Source organism: Chiloscyllium punctatum, chromosome 15, assembly GCF_047496795.1.
Source record: "Chiloscyllium punctatum isolate Juve2018m chromosome 15, sChiPun1.3, whole genome shotgun sequence".
NCBI classification, from domain to species: Eukaryota; Metazoa; Chordata; class Chondrichthyes; order Orectolobiformes; family Hemiscylliidae; genus Chiloscyllium; species Chiloscyllium punctatum.
In genome coordinates this window covers 92,242,756-92,262,108 of record NC_092753.1, presented here as the reverse complement: position 1 = coordinate 92,262,108, position 19,353 = coordinate 92,242,756, and the positions used below count along the sequence as shown (strand labels likewise).

The 19,353-nt window shown below is 40.7% G+C and overlaps 1 protein-coding gene across 2 annotated transcripts in view; it reads right to left on the bottom strand.

The window, feature by feature from the left end:
• LOC140486503 (neural cell adhesion molecule 2-like) overlaps window positions 1-19,353 on the bottom strand; it is a 1,585,952-nt gene that overhangs the window by 389,823 nt on the left and 1,176,776 nt on the right. For both annotated transcript variants that reach the window (XM_072585745.1, XM_072585744.1), the window contains exon 7: window positions 14,345-14,502. In XM_072585745.1, the coding sequence (XP_072441846.1) occupies window positions 14,345-14,502 (158 nt within the window). The remainder of the gene's footprint in view (window positions 1-14,344; window positions 14,503-19,353) is intronic.

Genomic DNA, 19,353 nt, shown 5'->3' with positions numbered 1-19,353 from the left:
GGATTATAACTTTTGAAAGAAAATTGGCTAACTATTTGAAAGGAGAAAGGATTAAGGGACAATGGGAAAGAGTGGGAAGGTGGGTCTAATTGAATATTTTGACCAAAATGCTAGCATAGCCTCGATGAACTGAATGGCCTCCTTTCCTTCTGTATAATTCTGTACTACTTCAGGACAGAGCAAACACAGAATCTTCTTACATCCAATGTTTTCATTTTAAACCTGTAAAACCTGGAATTCAGCCCTTGTGCACAGTTTGGTTACATCAATGTACTTTATCATTTTGAAAACTTCAACTCGGTTGTTTCAAAGTTTTCTTGTGGTATTTGGTCATTTCAGTGAGTATTCTGCAGATACTGGTTTCTTCAAGTCTGCTTTTGACCAATAATTCTGAAACAACATAATAGCCATAAATCGCAGGAATCAGACATCATTCAGGCTGTGTGTGTCTTTTTGTGCAGTTTTTCATGAGATGTGAGTGTTAATGACAAGGTTGGCATTTATTGTATCCTCCTAATTGTCTTTGAGAAAGGTGAAGAAAGGAAGAAGTGGTGAGTTTTGTCGTGCTTTTCAACAAAAGCGCTTTGTATTTCAGCGGGCAGTCAAAGGTGAACCCCATTTTTGTGGGGCTGGCGTCACACATAGTGCAACTGGGTAGAGATGGCAGACTTCCTTCCCTCGGGAATATTAGTGAAACAGATGGATTTTTACAACAACATTGCACTTACATAACCAACATGATTGAGAACAGATAGTTATTCAGATTTATTTGACAGACTGAATTTACATTTGCAAGCTTTCCTGATGGAATATTGTTGAAGAAAGAGACAAATAAAGAAGGCGTTTGGTATGCTTTCCTTTATTGGTCAGAGCATTGTTTTGGGGGGGGAGGTGTCAGTGTTTCAGCTATACAGGATATGGGTTAGACCACTTATGGAACATTGTGTGCAATTCTGGTCTCCCTCCTCTCAGAATGAATGCTTTGAAACTTGAAAGTGTTCAGAAAAGGTTTACAAGGGTGTTGCCAGGGTTGCAGAGTTTGAGCTACAGGGAGAGGCGGCATAGGCTGGGGCTGTTTTCCCTGGAGAGTTGGAGGCTGAGGGGGTGACCTTATAGAGGTTTGTAAAATCATGAGGGGCATGGATTGGGTAAATTGACAAGGTCCTTTCCCTGGGGTGGAGGAGTCCAGAACAAGAGGGCATAGGTTTGAGGTGCGAGAGGTAAGATTCAAAAGGGACCTAAGGGGCAGCTTTTTCACGCAGAGAATGGTGCATGTAAGGATTGAGCTGCCAGAGGAAGTGATGGAGGCTGACAACATTTAAAAGGCATCTGGATGGGGACATGAATAGGAAGGGTTTAGAGGGATATGGGCCAAGTGCTGGCAAATGAGACTAGATTGGTTTTGGATATCTGGTCAGCATGGATGAGTTGGGCCGTGCTGTACATCTCTATGACTCTATGACTCTATGTTGTTAGTGCTTTTTCATTTTGCACTCATCAGGGGTGAATCACAAGAATAGCACATCTCAATGGGTAGAGATTTGATATTCTTGCACTTCTGTCCTGAGGCATGCAAGGTAGAAAACTTCTACAACGTGTTGTGATTTTCAGCGCCACACAAGTTCCAAACTTCCAAGCTAAGGTGAAATATCTGCCATTACTGATCAAATTAGCCATTGAGCTATTTAATTATGCATCCATTAGCATATCTTCCCTTTAAACAATATCTCCTTTTCAAAAGTATGCAATTTGTAGGCTTGCTGACAGTTTGAGTTGAATTCATTGATTGTCATCTAAAAATATTCTAGTTAGATATGAACATTTGGAGATTCAGGTTTTCTGAATATAAATGTCAGAGGAGCTGAATGCCTGATGATTAATGACAAACTATGATCCAAAGAGGAAAATTGTATCCCCAAGGTCCAATTTCTACAGGATGTTGAAATTGGCAATGGCAGAGAGAGTAAACTCATTCTGAAGTGTTATAACAAAAGGCTACACAAAAGTAAGTGCCTGACTGTTACAGTAGCATTGTCAATGTACAAGAGATCATTGATCATTGGCATGTCACACAGATCCCAAGGCTACAGCAGAAGTAAAGGGTATTTGGACCATTTGGCCAACGCTCATGTTTGTGATTCACTTTGAGTCTCCTCCCTGCTAATGCTACATAGAAGCAGAGTAAATGGAAATAAGAATGGGCCATTTAACCATTCAGTTCTTCAAACCTGCTCTGCCATTCAATATCGGAAGTCACACAATACCAGGTTACAGTCCAACAGGCTTATTTGACATCATAAACTTTCAGAGCGCTGCTCCTTTGTCAGGTGAAGTCTTCATCTGACGAAGGAGCATTAATCTGAAAGTTTGTGATTTCATATAAACCTGTTGGACTGTATACTGGTGTCTTGTGACTTCTGACTTAGTCCACCCCACTCCAACACCAGCACCTCCACTTCATGGCCATTCAGTATGATCATGGTTGATGCTTCTACAAATGTAGTCACTTTGTCCTCACACCCATTGATCCCTCAAAAATTACATCCAGCTCTTTCTTGAAAAAATGTTTTGATCTCATCCACTTCCTGTGACAGTGAATTCCACAGGCTCACCATTCTCTGGGTGAAGACATTTCTCCCAATCTCAGTCTTAAATGGCCCTCACCGTATTCTTCGACTGTAACCTCCTACTTCCAGACGCACTGACCATCAGGTGGCAATGTAATGGTATTTCACGAGATTATTAATCTAGGGACCCAGATTGTGTCCTGGGGCCTCGGTTCAACTTCCCACAGTGACAGATGGAGAAGATTGAATTCAATAAAACAAATCTGTATTAAGAGTCTAATAATGACCATGAAACTGTTGTTGATTATTATATCAAAGACATCTGGATCACCACTGTTCTTTGGGAAAGGAAATCCGTTCCTGGCTTACCTTTGACTCCAGGCCAACAGCAATGTAATCACATTAAACTCTTAGATGACCTCTGAAATGATCCAGCAAGACCAGTTCAAGGACAATTAGGATGAACAATAAATGCTGGCCTAGGCAGTGATTCCCTCATGCCATGAATGAATATAAAGACCTTTTTGTGTTTCACCTGTCGTTCCTGTTAGAATTTTATAGGTTTCTATGAAACACTTCTAAACTCCAGTGAACTGATCCAGTCACTCTTCATACATCAGTCCTTTCAAACTCAGATTCAGTCTGCTAAACCTTTGGCGCACTCTTTCCTAGTCCAGAAAATCCTTCCTCGGATGAGGAGACCAAAATTACACCCAATACTCAAGGTCTGATCTTACCATGGACTTTATATAATTGCAGCAAGACGACCTTACTTCTGTACTCAAATCCTCTCGCTACTAAAGTCAATAAACAATTTGTCTTCTTCACCACCCACTGCACCTGTAACCGATGTACAAGGACACTCAGGTCTAAATCCCCTTTCATAGAATTCCTACAGTGTGGAAACAGCCCCTTCAAGCCAACAGGTCCACACCGACCCTCTGAAGAGTAACCCACCCAGATCCATTGCCCTACCCAATTATCCTGTATTTACTCCTGACTAATGGACCTAACCTACACATCCCTGAACACTATGGGTAATTTAGCATGGTAAAAACAATAACTGCAGATGCTGGAAACCAAATTCTGGATTAGTGGTGCTGGAAGAGCACAGCAGTTCAGGCAGCATCCAATGAGCAGCGAAATCGACGTTTCGGGCAAAAGCCCTTCATCAGGAATAAAGGCAGTGAGCCTGAAGCGTGGAGAGATAAGCTAGAGGAGGGTGGGGGTGGGAAGAGAGTAGCATAGGAAATGACCTGGGAGTTGCAGTGGGAGAGGGACTCCCTGAGATTCTTGTAGAGAGAGGAGGAAAACTTCTTCAAGGCAGGCATCCTTGCAAGAGGATTCGCAGTAGGGTTAAAATCAATGAGGTAAAAACAATGACTGCAGATGCTGGAAACCAAATTCTGGATTAGTGGTGCTGGAAGAGCACAGCAGTTCAGGCAGCATCCAACGAGCAGCGAAATCGACGTTTCGGGCAAAAGTCACCTATAATGCACATCGAGTCATAGTCATAGAGATGTATAGCACGGAATAGCTTTGGACTGTGGGAGGAAACCAGAGCACCCAGATGGAACCCACACAGACATGGGGAAAATGTGCAAACAGCACACAGAGAGTCACCTGGGGTTGGATTCAAACCCAGGTCCCTGGTGCTGTGAGGCAGCAATGCTAACTGCTGAGCCACCATTCTACCCCATTTCCCATTTCATCACCATTCAGATAATAATCTACCTTCCTGTTTCTGCCTCCAAGATAAATAACCTCATATTTATCCACATATAACTTAATTTATTATGCATCTGCTCCCTTACTTAACTTGCCCAAATCACAGCGAAACGTTTTTGCATCCTCTGCACCCTTTATCTTCCTACCCAGATTTATATCATCTGCAAACCTGAAGTCATTACATTTGGTTCACTTATCTTTTTTAATATTTATTCATGGGATGTGAGCATTGTTGGCTGGGCCAGCATTTTTATCTCTAATTACCCAGCGGTAGTTAAGACTCAACTGCATTGCTGTGGGTCTGGAGTCACATGTAGGCCAGGCCAAGTAAGGATGGCAACTTTCCCTGTCAAAAGAAAACTAGTGAGCCAGATGAGTTTTTTTATCCCCTGACAATTGGCAAAGTATTCATTGTTATCATGACACTCTTAATTTCAGATTTCCATTGAATTTAAATGTCATCACCTGTCATGGCGGAATTCAACCCTGGGTCACCAGAACACTATAGCTGACTCTGGATTAATAGTAGAGCAATAATACCACGAAGTAATTGCCTCCCCCTATATCTTTTAAATCATTAGTATTTATTGGGAATAGCTGGGGTCCAAGCACTGATCCCTGTGATACCCCATTACTCATTACCTGCTGCTCAGAAAATGACGCATTTATTTTATATGAGAATACTGTCAACTGAGAATGCATAGCCCTTTGAAATCAGTAAATCAAATTAAGTCAAATTAAACCAATTTAACAAGTATTAGTGCTTTAAAGGAGAAGTTTCTGCTTCTATGTTTTTGTAAAAAAACATTCAATTTAAAACAAATTAAGCCAAATTAATCAAATGATCAAGTGACAGTACCTTATAAAGGCAATGGAATAGGTACATGATTAAGTGTAGCTGATAATATTTGATTATGGCACTTTTGGAAGAAACAATAATGGCATCAAGTTCTGTGTTGGTGACTCTTCCTTGGAGCCAGAATGTCAAGGTTCAAGGGTCACTTGCTTTCTAGGCATGAAAAGGGCAATTACAAAAGTACTGGCATTTGAAGCAGAAAATCAGTTTGCACTTATGTTGCTGCTCATGAATGTAGGTGGAAGATAGATTGGCTCTGTTGCCAGATGAATGTTTGTTAACTTAACACTCTCATCTCTCTGTATCACTCCTAATGGACCCCGCTTTCCTTGCTAATCCAGATCCCCTTAAATTTATCCAGGCTATTTACCACAATGTTCTTTCAGTCCTGAACACTCTTTTGAGTAATAATTATTCTTAATACCCGTTAGATATGTTGGACAGATAAAAGTATCAGGTGATATCAATGCCTGTGGGGAGAACCATATATAACAAAGTTGAGCAAATATAAAGAAGTGACATGGCTAACAAATAACAGTTTTGGGATTATAACCTGACCCACAGGTAAACTGGAACCAATGTAAATTAAATAACTGTAGACAAGGATTGAAGCTATTTAGAAGGGTGATAGGTTGGGACAGGTTTATTAGGGATCAGAATATTGCAGCATTGGAGGTCACTTCTTTAGATTACAGCAACCAGCATCTTTTTGCTAAGTCATTCCCAGATGAAGGTATGGAGGCAGAAATAAATGCAATAACTCTCACTGGAGCAGAGATACTAAGGAGAGATACTAATGGGGCTAAAAACTGATAAGTCTCCAGAACCTCGTAGGTTGCATCTTAGAATATTATAGGAAGTAGCTGCGGAGATAGAGGACGTAGTAATCATCAAATAATCTGTAATTTCTGGAACATTCTGTGAGAACTGAAGAACTGTTAATGTACAAATCTATTCCAAAAGGGAAGGAGATAAAAAAAATCACGTAATTATAGGCCAATTACATCGATGTCTGTTATTGGGAAAATATTAGATTCTATTGGAAAGGCTATAAAAGCAGAGCATTCAGAAATATGTAATAAAATCAAGTAGCATCAATGCAGTATCATTAAGGAGAAATCATGTCTATCAAATTTATAAATTGACAAGGTAACAAACAGGATTGACAAGAAAGTACCAGAGTTACAATATATTTGATTACCAAAAGATGTTCCATAAAGTACAACACTTAAGTCTACTGAACACGATAAGAGCCCCCCACAATAAAGATTGTGGGTAGTATTTTAGCATTAACAGAGAATTGGCTAATTAGTAGATGTTAGAGAGTTGGAGTAAGGAGGAATTTTATGGACGGCAACCTGCATCTAATGGTGTACCACAGTAAGAATCAAATGAACGATCAGTACTGGGGCACAATTATTTGCAAACTATGTTGCTGACTTGGAAGAGGGGAATGATGTGGACTATATGATAGCAGCAAATTCACAAAGGCTGTGGGAGCAAAATTTGTCGTGCCCTTTGGAACAGTCAGGATGTTTGCTGCAACCCTTGGGTTTACCCTCTCCATCAAGTGCTGATGAGATCTCGGAATCTGAGATACACACGATGGATGTAGCAGCCTTGACGCTTGAAGAGGAGAGTGAAATTCTACCGAGACAATCTTGGCGCAAGAGGCGTGTTCCCGCTGTTACAAGCCACCCATATCAGACGATGAGCCAGAGGAACCTGTCCTGGTACTAGAATATTCCAGGAGGCTCTCCAAGAAAAAGGATCAGCTGAGGTCCTTAGTTACAGAGGTTGAGGGCATGTAGAGATTGTAATTAAGTCAGCCAGCATGACCTCATAAAATATGAGTTCCCTGACTGGGTCTGGTAATCTGGTCCAATCAGGGAGCCCTGGCTGACAGATTAAAAAAGAGAAGTGTCTGAGATTCTAACACTCTCAGAACTGACTCAGAAGGGGTAGTACTAGAGTCAAAGACTCATCATGAATAAAGAAAGGTGACTTGATGACAGGATACTGGTTTCTGTGGAGTTATTTCACTTTATTTTAAAGGAATGGGTAATAAAAATAGGAGGTCTTGCTAGAATTATTCAAGACATTAGTTAGACCACAGCTAGAATGCTGTGGCCAGTTTTGATTCCCTTATTAAGGAAAGGTATCCTGGAATTGGAGACCATCCAGAGAATGTTTCTCAATTTTGTCCTGGGTATGGAGGGATTTTATTCTGAGGAGGGATTGACGAGGTATGGCCTACATATTGAGGGGGTCTGGTCTGGTCCATAACAACACCCAATCCCTCGAATAAGAATTTAGAATAATGAGAGGTGACCCTTATCAGAGCATATAGAGTCTTAGTTATGCTTAACACCATGGATACTGAGAGGTTGCTTCCCTTTATAAGACCAGGGTGTCTAACCACAGAGAAAGGGGTCACCTATTTATGATAAAGTTGAGGAAGAATGTTTGCTCTCAGAGGTTAATGAATTTATGGAACTCTTTACCACATAAGGCTTTCATGTCTGGGCCACTAAATGTGTTCAAGGCTGCAAGAGACAGATTTTAATCAGTAAGGGAATCAAGGCATATGGGGAAAAGGCAGAAAAATGGAGTTAATGATGATCAGATTAGCCATGATCTCATTGAATGGCAGAGCAGACTTGATGGGCTGAATGGCCTCTTTCCTATCCTACATTGTATGGTCTTATGGCATAACCTTTTTTTTGGATTTATTCTATGAGGGGTGAAAATGAAATCTGTTATTCTGTTTTCTTTTTGTGCGTGACAATGAGGTTTTACAATCTTATAGAGGAGCCACGGTGCACCAGTTAATTATTTTTAAAAATTGTAAAGGAAACTGTATTGTGTTGTTGCTTAGCAACAAGAGACTAGTGACAGAGAAAGACAGAATAATCCAGAAATATGAGTGTATCAGTTTGAGTGTCAAAGAATGAATGCGAGGCTGCTTGACAATTACTTTAAAGAACTCTCCTGCATTTGCTGTTTAGTTAAATTTATAGTGAGTTTAGTTTGTAATTTGTCTTAGATTTCTTGAAGAGAGATGCTGGCTGAAGGAATACAGTGGCTGCTTGGAAATTTGCCAAAAGGAAACCAATTGCAGTTGTACCACTCTGAGTCTGAAGCGTGGACCTTTAGTTTGAATGTATTACTAACCCTTTACTGAAGTTAGGTGTTTTTAAATATATTGTTGGAAAAAAAATAGTACGGATTTGAGCCCTCTTCTAATGTCTGTGATGACATCTTTTTAAGCTTTAATTTCATTTCATGGTATAGTTGGTGTTTTTTCTTGTTTAAGAAAGGTTTTGTTTTTTGCATTGAACATACACTGGCAGTCTCTTGTGATGGTATCAGTAACTGGCCTCCATGATTCAAATGAGAAAAAGGTTTGGATCTATCCGGGTTTCATTCTAGGATCTGACTTGTCCAGTATTTATGTCGCCTGAGATCATACCGCTTAGTTTTGGTCTTCCCAACATCTGTACATCTACCTTATTAAACGCATGCTGTGCATCGCAATCTGACCAGTCAAGGTAAAACACAAAACATTCATAAATCTTTGAAATGTTGCTGGAGTATGTTTTAGATCAGAGTGCACTGATTGTGAAAACTCATGAAGGAGATATGTATCATTTACTACCAGTCTCTTTAGCACATTTTGTTCAGATGCAGTTAGTCAGAATATTCCAGTATATAAAGTTAAAAAGCAGACGCAAATAAATATTCAGCACAAATGTGTGGTATTAGTCCTTCGTTCAGGTTCGACTAGAAAAGGTGAGTGTACTAACCTGACTGTATGCTGTGGGTTTAGAATGTAGTGTGAGCCTATTTGTGTTGATGGTCATTTTCCACACAGTGGACAGTAAAACCAATGCACTGAAATAATTCCAAAGCTCTACTTCTAGTTTTCTGGGTCACTGGTAAAATAGGAAATGAGTTTTAGAATCATGGAAACATAGAATTTAGGAGCAGGAGTAGGTCGTTCAGCTCTTCCAGACTGTTCCCCCATTTAACATGATCATCCAACTCAGTCCCCTGTTTCCCACTTTCTCGTCATATCCTTTGCTACCTGTTCCTAAGCCTCACTGTTATACTGTGAACAGCTTCTATCAGCATCTGACAGCATTATTGCCTGCAGAAGGTAGGTGCAGACTAGGGATTGTGGGTAGCTTCTGTCAGCCAATTAATGCCCTCTGAAGTCTCTATTTTCAGACTGTCTCTTGTCATTTCTAATAGCTTCAATTCAAATTGCCCCATGATCTGACTTCAGCTGAGATTTTACATCATTCGGTCCAGCTCCAACTGCACTGAATGGCAGGCGAGTTTAGTACATTTCAAGTGACACCTCTGAAATTGACATCTCTGGCAGTGACAAATAGACAGTGGCATCTCCTTGATCAAGCCGGCTGCTAGTTAGTAGTGTAGTTATGGGAAGTGCTGAGGGCTGTCCCATCATGTTCTGGGCACTTGGAATACCTTACAATTGAAATGTTTTATTTCTCTCCTGTTTTGGTCTGTGAGTTTAGAACATGAATGCTCTGTGTTTCTCTAAAGTTTCATTTATACCTCAGGCACAGTCTTGTAAATGACATTGCTCAAACTTACTTACCTCTCATGTAAACGACTTGCACTAGGCCTGACCATCATGAGGGAACTGGTCTTGCTGACTTCATAGCTGGCACATTTGGAGTAGCAACATTATAAACGTCATGTCATCATGTCACTACAACAAGTATAAATAGTGTGACTGTAATCTGTGAGGAGGCCACTAACACTGGATTGCTAGATGCCATCAGTCATTTAGTTTGTTGCTAAACATTTTGAAAAGCAGCCAGCCCTAGTATTGGAACATTTGCAGTTGTATCACATACTGTCCAAAGCCCATAAAGTGTGAGACTACTTATTGAAGAAACTTTCAATTCATACTGACTGTTGCTTTTGAGCAGCTTGACATGCAATGGATCTCTAATCAATGTACAGCTCTAATTGTTTCCCATTAGCATAAACCATGATAGTACGGTTCGTCTATTCATCGGTGTGTATTGAGGGTTTTGAATCTTTCGATCTGTGAACTGTCGCATCAAATAGAAGTTTTATCCAGTTAAGATTTCTGTCGATGTGAATAAATTATCTAGTACGATGGATTCGATTGCCTACATAGACTAATCTCTGATCTTTATTTCAAAGGGAAAAATTGATATTTTGCTTTCACCCAAGCAGGTGGATGCTTGTTTTTTAAAATCTCATCTGAAAGACAACATTTCTAAAAGTGCAGTGTTACCTTGGTACTGCACTGAGGTGCCGGTTTTGCTAGTAGTGCTCAAACCACAAAATGGGACCTAATCTCCCAATCTTGTAATTCAGAGGTGAGCGTGTTACCAACAGAGACACCTCTGCTTCACAAAGATGAAGGCAAGACACTTTCAGTGTGAAATTCCACTCATGGAATGAGCTAGGACACAAATAAGGAGACTCAGAATTCTCATTGGTGGACATTCTGGAGAAAGATACAAACAACAGTTGTCATTTTTGATTGCCTTGTCATGTTCAGTGATCATAAGTTGGGGATGCAAGGCATTTTGGAAGAGTGACTCCACAGCTGGTGCTCTAGGTGTGTAGGTTAGCAAGCAGCGATGACAGGGCAGTGACGATTAGTCCAATGAACTGATCAAAGAATTCAGGAAAGATGCACAAAGAAAAACTGTGAGTTTAACATAATGGATTCAATCCAGAGACAGCATCACCAGAATAGGAAGATTGGGATATGGTGAAGAGTTAGGGCAGTCCAGGGAAGGTTGATATCAGGTATGGAAGGGCTTCTGAGGAGAGTTTGAGTGGGTTGGATTTCACCCATTGGAATGTAGAAAAATGACAGCCAAACAGATTGAAACACATAAGATTCTTCAGGGATTTGACAGGATTGACGCAGAAAGACTGGTTCTATTTGTGGGAGAATCTCAGAGTAAGGAGTCACCTGTTTAAGACAGAGCTGAAGAGGAATTTCTTCTCTGTGAAAAACCTGTTGGATTCATTACCATAAGGTTGGCTCATTCAGTATATTCAGGGCTGAGATGGACAGCTTTTTAATCATTAAGGGAAATAAGGTTTATAGGGAAAAGGCAGGAAAATAGAGCGCAGGATTATCGGATCATCCATGATCTCATTAAATGTTGGAGCAGACTCGATGGGCTGAAAGGCTTACTTCTGCTCCTTCGTCTTAAGGTCTTGTGTGAGAGGAGGGATCTCTAAAGGTCAAAGAATCTGAGTCTGAGAAACAAAAGGAGGCTAACAGGAGTCAATGAGGATGGGAGTAAGGGAACAAGACAAATAAATACAGAAACTAAAGGGAGAGAATAGTAATGGACTCTTCTCCTGTCGTGATCCTGAAACTAATGGAAAACAGGCTTTGGAGAGGTGTAAAATGGGTGGACCATTTCAACCTGTTCATACAAGTTAAAACCACACCATGGGTTGTGAAACAATTTGGAATGTCTTAACAGTTTGGCAGGACCTGCATGATGCAAGTTTTGTATTCACCTTTTCTGATTACACTCTATTGATGTTTGCTGTAAAGATGATAGTAGGTTTAGGCTGGAGCAATATTAAATAATTGCACAGGATTTACAGCAAAGAAAAAAGTTTCAGTCCTATTATTGTTGGTTACATTTAAGATAATATCTACCCTTCTTTATCTAATCATACCAACACATACTTCAAAGTTTTTATTTCCTCGTGTGCTTATTTAGCTTCTATATAAAGAATCATGGAAATCCTAAAGTGTGGAAGTAGCTATTTTCCTCATCCCATACAATGCCTCTGAAGAGCACTCCATCCAGACCCAACCCCCTGCCTTACATTTCCCATGGCTAGCCTGCACACTATAGGCAAATTAGCATGGTCAGTCCATCTAACCTGCACGTCTTTGGGCCACAGAAGGAAACCAGAGCACCCAGAACAAACCCACACAGATCCCTGATGCTGTGAGGCAGCAGTGCTGTTCACTGAGCCACCATGTCCATCCCTAGCATTTCTGTGTTACTTACTTTAGTTACTGTTTGTAATAATTGTTCCATACTTAATGTCTCTTGGATCAGTGCAAAGAGGACATTAGTTTCTGAGTGCTCATGTTTATGAGAGTTTTAAAATATCTCTGCACTCCCACTTATGATTCCACCTTCTAGTACATTCTATGATATATGTTCATATTGCTTTGAGTCAAAATCAAGGCTTCAACAATCAACGACACAGATCAGATCATCACATCATCAAACACAGTTCAATTAAACCATTGAACACTACAGTAGCAAGTTACACTTTCTAAACTCAGTGTAAATTAGTTTCTGAAGAGATTGATAATCACACTAACAGTGGCTCCTGTTCTTGATCTCGCATTCAAATAGAAACAACTTCTCTGTATTTACCTGATTGCATCCTTTAAAAGCAGCACAGTGTCTCAGTAGTTAGCACTGTTGCCTCACAGCATCAAGGTCCTGAGTTTGATTCCAACCTCAGGTGACTGATTGTGCGGAATTTACACATTTTCCCTGTGCCTGTGTGGGTTTCTTCCCATAATGCAAAGATGTGTAGGTCAGATTTGATTAGATTAGATTAGCTTCCCTACAGTGCAGAAACAGATCCTTTGGCTCAACAAGTCCACACCGACCGTCCAAAGAGTAACCTACCCAGACCCATTCACCTACTCCCTACTAATGCACCTATCACTATGGGTAATTTAGCACGGCCAATTCACCTGACCCGCATATGTTTTGGGAGGAAACCGGACCACCCGGATGGATTGGCCATGCTAAATTGGCCATAGTGTACTGTGATGCGTAGACTAGGATCATTAGCTATGTGAAATGCAGGGTTACAGGGATAGAGTAGAGGGATGGGTCTGAGTGGGATCCCCTTCAGAGGGGTGGTTTTTACTTGATGGGCCAAATGGCCTGCCTCTAGACTATAGTGATTCTCTGATAAGTTTAAAGACCTCCATTGACCAAATCATCTGGCAACCCTGCCTTTTCTGGAGGACAGAAATACAAACTGTTTGATCTTTCCTGAAAGGTATGATCTGCTGGCCTTTCCAGCTCACCTTGTCAACAAGTGCCTATGAGGCCACCTGGTAAGAAAGTCTGGAGTGAATGATGAACACTGTCCTCATTCACAGATGGGACCTGGGCATTACAGGCTGGACCAGTATTTATTACCCATCCCTAGTTGCCCTTGAGAAGATGGTGGTTAACTGCCTTCTTGAATTACTGCAGTCCATGTGCTGTAGTTTGACACGTAGGGAGGGAATTCCAGGATTGTGACCAACAACACTGATGCAATGTTGATATATTTCCAAGTAAGTACAGCGAGTAGCTTGTAGGGAATATTGCAGGGTTATTCTAGAGCTCCTGTCTAAGGTGCATTGGTGAAGGTCTGTGGTGCACTTTATAGCTGTGATACACTGCTGAGACTCAGCATCAGTGGTGGAGAGAGTAGATATTTGTGGATGTGGTACCAATGAAGTAGGCTGCTTTGTCTTGGATGGTGTCAAACTTTATCAGTGTTGTTGGAGCTGCACTCATCCTGGCAAGTGGAGAGTATTCCATCACATTCCCAACTTGTGCCTCAAAGATGGTGAACAGACTGTGGGGAGTCAGCAACAGTGTTATTCGCTGCGGTATTCCTAGCATCTGACCTACTCTTGTAGCCATTAAATTTGCATGGCTAGTGAAGCTCAGTTTATGTTCAATGGTATCGTCCAGGATGTTGATAGCGAGGGATGCAATGATACAGGTGCCAGTGAATGTTAAAAGGCGGTGGTCAGATTGCCACTTATTGGGGACAATCATTGCCTGGCATTTGTGTGATGCAAACATTACTTCCCACTTTTCAGGAAAACACCTGGTTATTGCCCAGGCCTTTTGGACATGGACTGCTTCAGTATCTGAAGAATCACTGTGGAATGATTGCCCTATATGGGCCAGTTTCAACAGCACAGGAACATAGAACATAGGAACACAGGAATTAGGCATGGGATTTGAACCTACCTTCTCTCGCTCTATATCTATGCCGTCTTGTTCGAGACCGTCCCACAAGAATAACCCGGAGGAGAAAGGAATACCAGAAATGTGGCTTGCTTCACTAATTGTCAGTAACAACACAACAGCACAAATGGATGACATACCGAAGACCTTTACAGACAACTGCTCTTCCACAGTTCCTGCTTTATTTGTTGCCCTGCAGATGTAAGCCCCAGTGTCCTCCTGGGCAATGTTCCTTATCGTCAGCTCCGTGCTTTTCTTCGACACGTACTTATCATCATCTTCAATGAGTCTTCCATCTCTGCAAGGTGAAAGTGTGAAAGTTCATGGTTGCAGGATTAAAAGGATGCACATTCCCATGTAGACCTTATAGTCCGATCAAACCCTACTCTGTCTAGCATTAGGGCAGCCACCCAGTAGTATGGAGCTTGTATTGCCAATTATTCTCACTACTGACTTCCTTTCCTCCTCTCAGGGCTACTGCCTACTGCAATCATAGAATTGTTTAAGTAAGCATAGACACAACAATTTCTAGCATTACAAAGCAGGCCACTCAGTACCTGAAAGAGCAAAGAAGCATTTGATTCAGACACTGACGTTGACTTCATTTCCGGCACTTTTGTGTCTTTATTTCAATTTTCCAGCTTTTCCAGTATTTTCTTTCTAACCTTTTTTTTATTATATGCTTTCAGATGATTGCTCAGAAGCAGCCTCTGGTCAGTGTTTTTTTCTCAAAAACTACTCTTCACTGGGACAATGCAGCCAGTGACAGCCGTTTCATGCTGTCGCTGAAGGGGGGCAATCTGCACAAAGAAAGACTGAAATTGCTCTGTGCATTAGCAACAGGATAATCGGTTCATATGAAATTCCCTTCCCACTTTAACAAAATGGTTGGCTGTTTCTTTTTAAAACAGTAAGAAAAAACACTAACTTGTCTTTGAGCACCTTTATCTTAGAGATATGACCCAAGACCCTACACAAATTTAACGCCAAGCTAAACAAAGAGCTATGAAGAGAGGTTGGCCAAAACTATGGTAAAAAAAAGAAAGATTTTGCGGAACAGTTCAAAGGGGGAGAGATCAGTGGAAGGGAAAATTAGTTCTGAGCAAGAAGTTCTAGACCTTACAACTTTGGAGTCACCATAGATTAAATGGAATGAACAAGAGCATAATAGAATGAAGACAGCAATCCCAAAGGATTGCAGGAGGGATCATGTCTGAGTCGGAAGGATTTGTAAATGAGATTAAGAAACTGTATATTGAGATGCTGATGTACTGGGAATCATTGTTAGTCAGTCAGCAGAGAGATTGTCAATCTTTATGCGAGATAAAATGCAGCCAGTAGATTTATGAATACACCCAAGTTTCTGGAAGGTACAAGCTGGGCTGAGCGGTTGGAATGTATTGAAATTGTCAAGTCTGAAGATAGAAAAAGCAGAGAGGAACGTTTTAGCAGCAAAAGGGGTAAGGCCGAATTGTGAATCAAATAAGCTACTAGCATAATGAGTGGGTGACGAGACTTTAGGAGAGGAGTTTGAAGGGTTTGAGTTGAGAAGAGATAACTATATTTGGCTACACATCATTAAATAATTATGAAATCTGTTGAGGGCAGTTCCACAAAGAAAATTTAATGTGTTAGTCCTGTCAGAATTTTATAGGTTACTGTGAGATCTGCTGTCTTTGTTCAAAACTCGAGTGGATACAGTTCTAACTGATCCAACCACTCCTCATACGTTAGTACTGTCATCCCAGGAATCAGTCTGGTATACCTATGTGGCACTTCTTCCATAACCAAAATATCCTTGCTCAGATAAGGAGACCAAAACTGCACACAATATGCCTGCGGTTGTCTCACCAAGGCCCTGTAAACTGCAGCAAGACATCCCTGCTCCTGTAATTAAACCCTTTCACTATGAAGACCAACATACCATATGCCTTCTTCACTGCCTGCTGCACCTGCACATTTACTTTTTGCAACTGGACATGTGGATCTCATTGCATTGTGCCCTTTCCCAACCTATCACCATTAAGATAATAATCCACCTTCCTGTTTTTTGCTCCAAAAGTAGATAACCTCAACCTCACATTTATCCACATTACACTTCATCTGTCATGCATTTGGTCACTCAATCAGCTTGTCCAAATCACACTGAAGCATCTCTGTATCCTCTTCACAGTTCACCCTCCCACTCAGCGTGGGGATCAGTGCTTGGACCCCGACTATTCACTGACTGCCACTTGGAAAGAGACCCATCTGATCTGTTTGTGTTTCCTGTCTGTCAACTATTTTTCTACCTGTGTCAGTATACTACCTACTGACCCATGCACTTTAATTCTATGTGCACATGTAATTAAGTAAACTATCAAATGAATTAATGTTACCAACATAAATTAAACAATGAATTCCTGATTTGTCAAATAAAGTGCTCATTCTTGATCAGATCTTAGAAAAACAGAAAATGGGAGTTGAGGTAGGCCGTTCAGCCCTGCTCCAACATTCAGCATGATCATGACTGATCATCCAACTCAGTACCTGGTTCTCAATTGTGTTGCATACCCTTTGATCCCTTTAACCCTAAACTATACTTAACTCCTTTTACAAGTGTCAATGTTTTGGCCTCAACAGCTTTCAGTAATGAAGAAATCCACAGATGTAGCACTCTTTGGGTGAAGAATCAAATAGTGTTCATTGCTACTATGGATTACTATTTATTACTGACATAAAACACTGAAAGTACAAATTATTATATAAGCAATTAAAGTTTTAAATACTGACATGCATGAATTAACGTATCAATTACTGATGTGAATCAATTGAATTGTTAACAATTGAATTGAATGATTAAAGATGCTAATCACTGATCTTAATTGAACTATCCCTCACTGCCCTGTTTCAAACAGCATATACATATCAGATTCGAGCTGATCTGTGATGGCTCTGATTATGGGTGGCCTGCTAACACTCAACTGCCAAGGTGAACATTTGTCCAAGGAGCGATCAGTAATCAGTCTGATGGAAGCATAGTCCAGTCAGAGGCATCACAGAACCAAAGGAAACTTATGAGCAAAGCCTTTGCATGTCTTTCAGCTCTGCTCTTCTTGTGTATGTGCCCTGTCAATTTGAAAACCTTACCAGGCTGGAAAGCTAACATGCAGAACACTCCCAGTCAAATCACACACTTCTGCAGCTTGTACTGAACCTACCTCTTCAAGCACATACTGTACGTTTATAAGCAGGTGTCTCCAGGCTTTTGATGACATGTTTATTAATCTGACTGCACAGCTGTATGTTTATCCCAATAGAAAAGCACACTCAAACTCCAAGGTATGTAATCCATGTACAAATGCAATTGACATCTGTAATTGCTTTATGATATGTTTGTACTTCATCCTTTTCATCCTGTTGCATAAACCAATAGAACACCCATGAATGTACAGCTAATTTAGTTAACTGTGTTACATTCTCTTCTTTGACTCTAATTTTTTTGTGGGTGAGTGTCAGAATTATCCGTCATTTTATTAAGTACCACAGTCAAACCACTATCTCCTCCACTGGATTATGAAGTGATTTTGGATTGATCTTTATGTTAAAGCCCTGTCATGTTGTAGTGGTCTATTATATCAGTGAGTAAGGTGCACACTAGAAAATAGGAACAGGCAATTTTTTTTTTATTATGTGTGCAGGTGCCTCTGGCTACAACCAGCATTTATTGCCCAATCCTCAATTGTCATGGGAAAATGGTGGTCAGCTTACTCTTCAACTGCTGTGGTCCTTGGGGATTAGTATAATCCATTGTGCTCTTCATAACAAAGTTCAAGGATTTTGACACAGCTAAAATGAAGGAACAATGCACATTGGTCAAGAAAAGGCTGATCAAGCCAGACATGCCACCTAGTGCCTCGAGAAACCTCCTTATAAATACATGTGCATGAAGAGACAGGTTCTGTGTAGGTTGCAAGAGTGTGTATTTCCTGATCTGGAAGCACTTCAATGTGCAGTGGTTATTAATTATGCAGAGGCTAAATTGGGAGTTCTGTAAACTGTCAGTAACATCAGTGTAACATCTATTCCCTCTCTCCCTCCTTGAGTCACCCATGGCTCAGTGAAAGCACTTTGACTTTTGAGGGACAGTTGCAGGATCACGTCCAGAGATTTTGTCCATGCTTACACCTCAAATCGGAATACAGGGAAGGCTTCACAATGTCAGCAGCATTGTCTTTTGAGCAAGATAGGTCGGTATAAAATATCCCATGCTGTTCTTTGAAGAAGAGCAGAGGAATTTTGATTGGTGCCCCGACCAATATTTATTCTTCAATATTCTATCTGCATCCCTTGGTAATTATAGGAGCTTTCTGTGTTAGTATTGCAATCTGATTATTTCTTGATTGACATTATTCTGAGAAATCCTGAGATTGTGAAAATTGCAATGCATTTCCATTGAGAAAATATGAACATGACAGCAGCTAAAAAAAATTTCTAAAATGTAACAAAACAAGAGTTAGAATTCATGAGGCATCATTTACGTAAAATCATTGTTTTAATCATAGAATACAGAACAGAAAAAGGCAATTTATCTCTTTGTAACTGAGCCGGCTCTTTCCACACAGCACTGCAATGTTCTTTCCTTCAATAGATAGCCATTCCCTTTTTACTGAATCTGGCTCCAACACTCTTTCAGATAATGCATTCCACCTCATAACAACTCACTGCGTAAAATCCTTGTACGGCTCCCCCTTAGAATTGTGTCTCATATTTACAAAACTGTCCCCACTGGTAAAAAAGCTTCTACCTCATCGAAATCCCCATGCTCTAAGCAAACTAACTTCGATTTTTCTAATCTCCACATTACTGAATATTTCAACCCTTATAACATTCAATCAAGGTCCGAGGAATAGATTAGATTACTTTCAGTGTGGAAACAGGCCCTTTGGCCCAACTCGTCCACACCAACCCTCTGAAGAGCAACCCACCCAGACTCATTCCTCTACACCTAACACTATGGGCAATTTAGCATGGCCCATTCACCTAACCTGCACATCTTTGGACTGTGGGAGGAAACCAGAGCACCCAGAGGGGACCCACACAGACATGGGGAGAATATGCAAACTCCACAGAGACAGGTGCCTGAGGCAGGAATTGAACACAGGTCTCT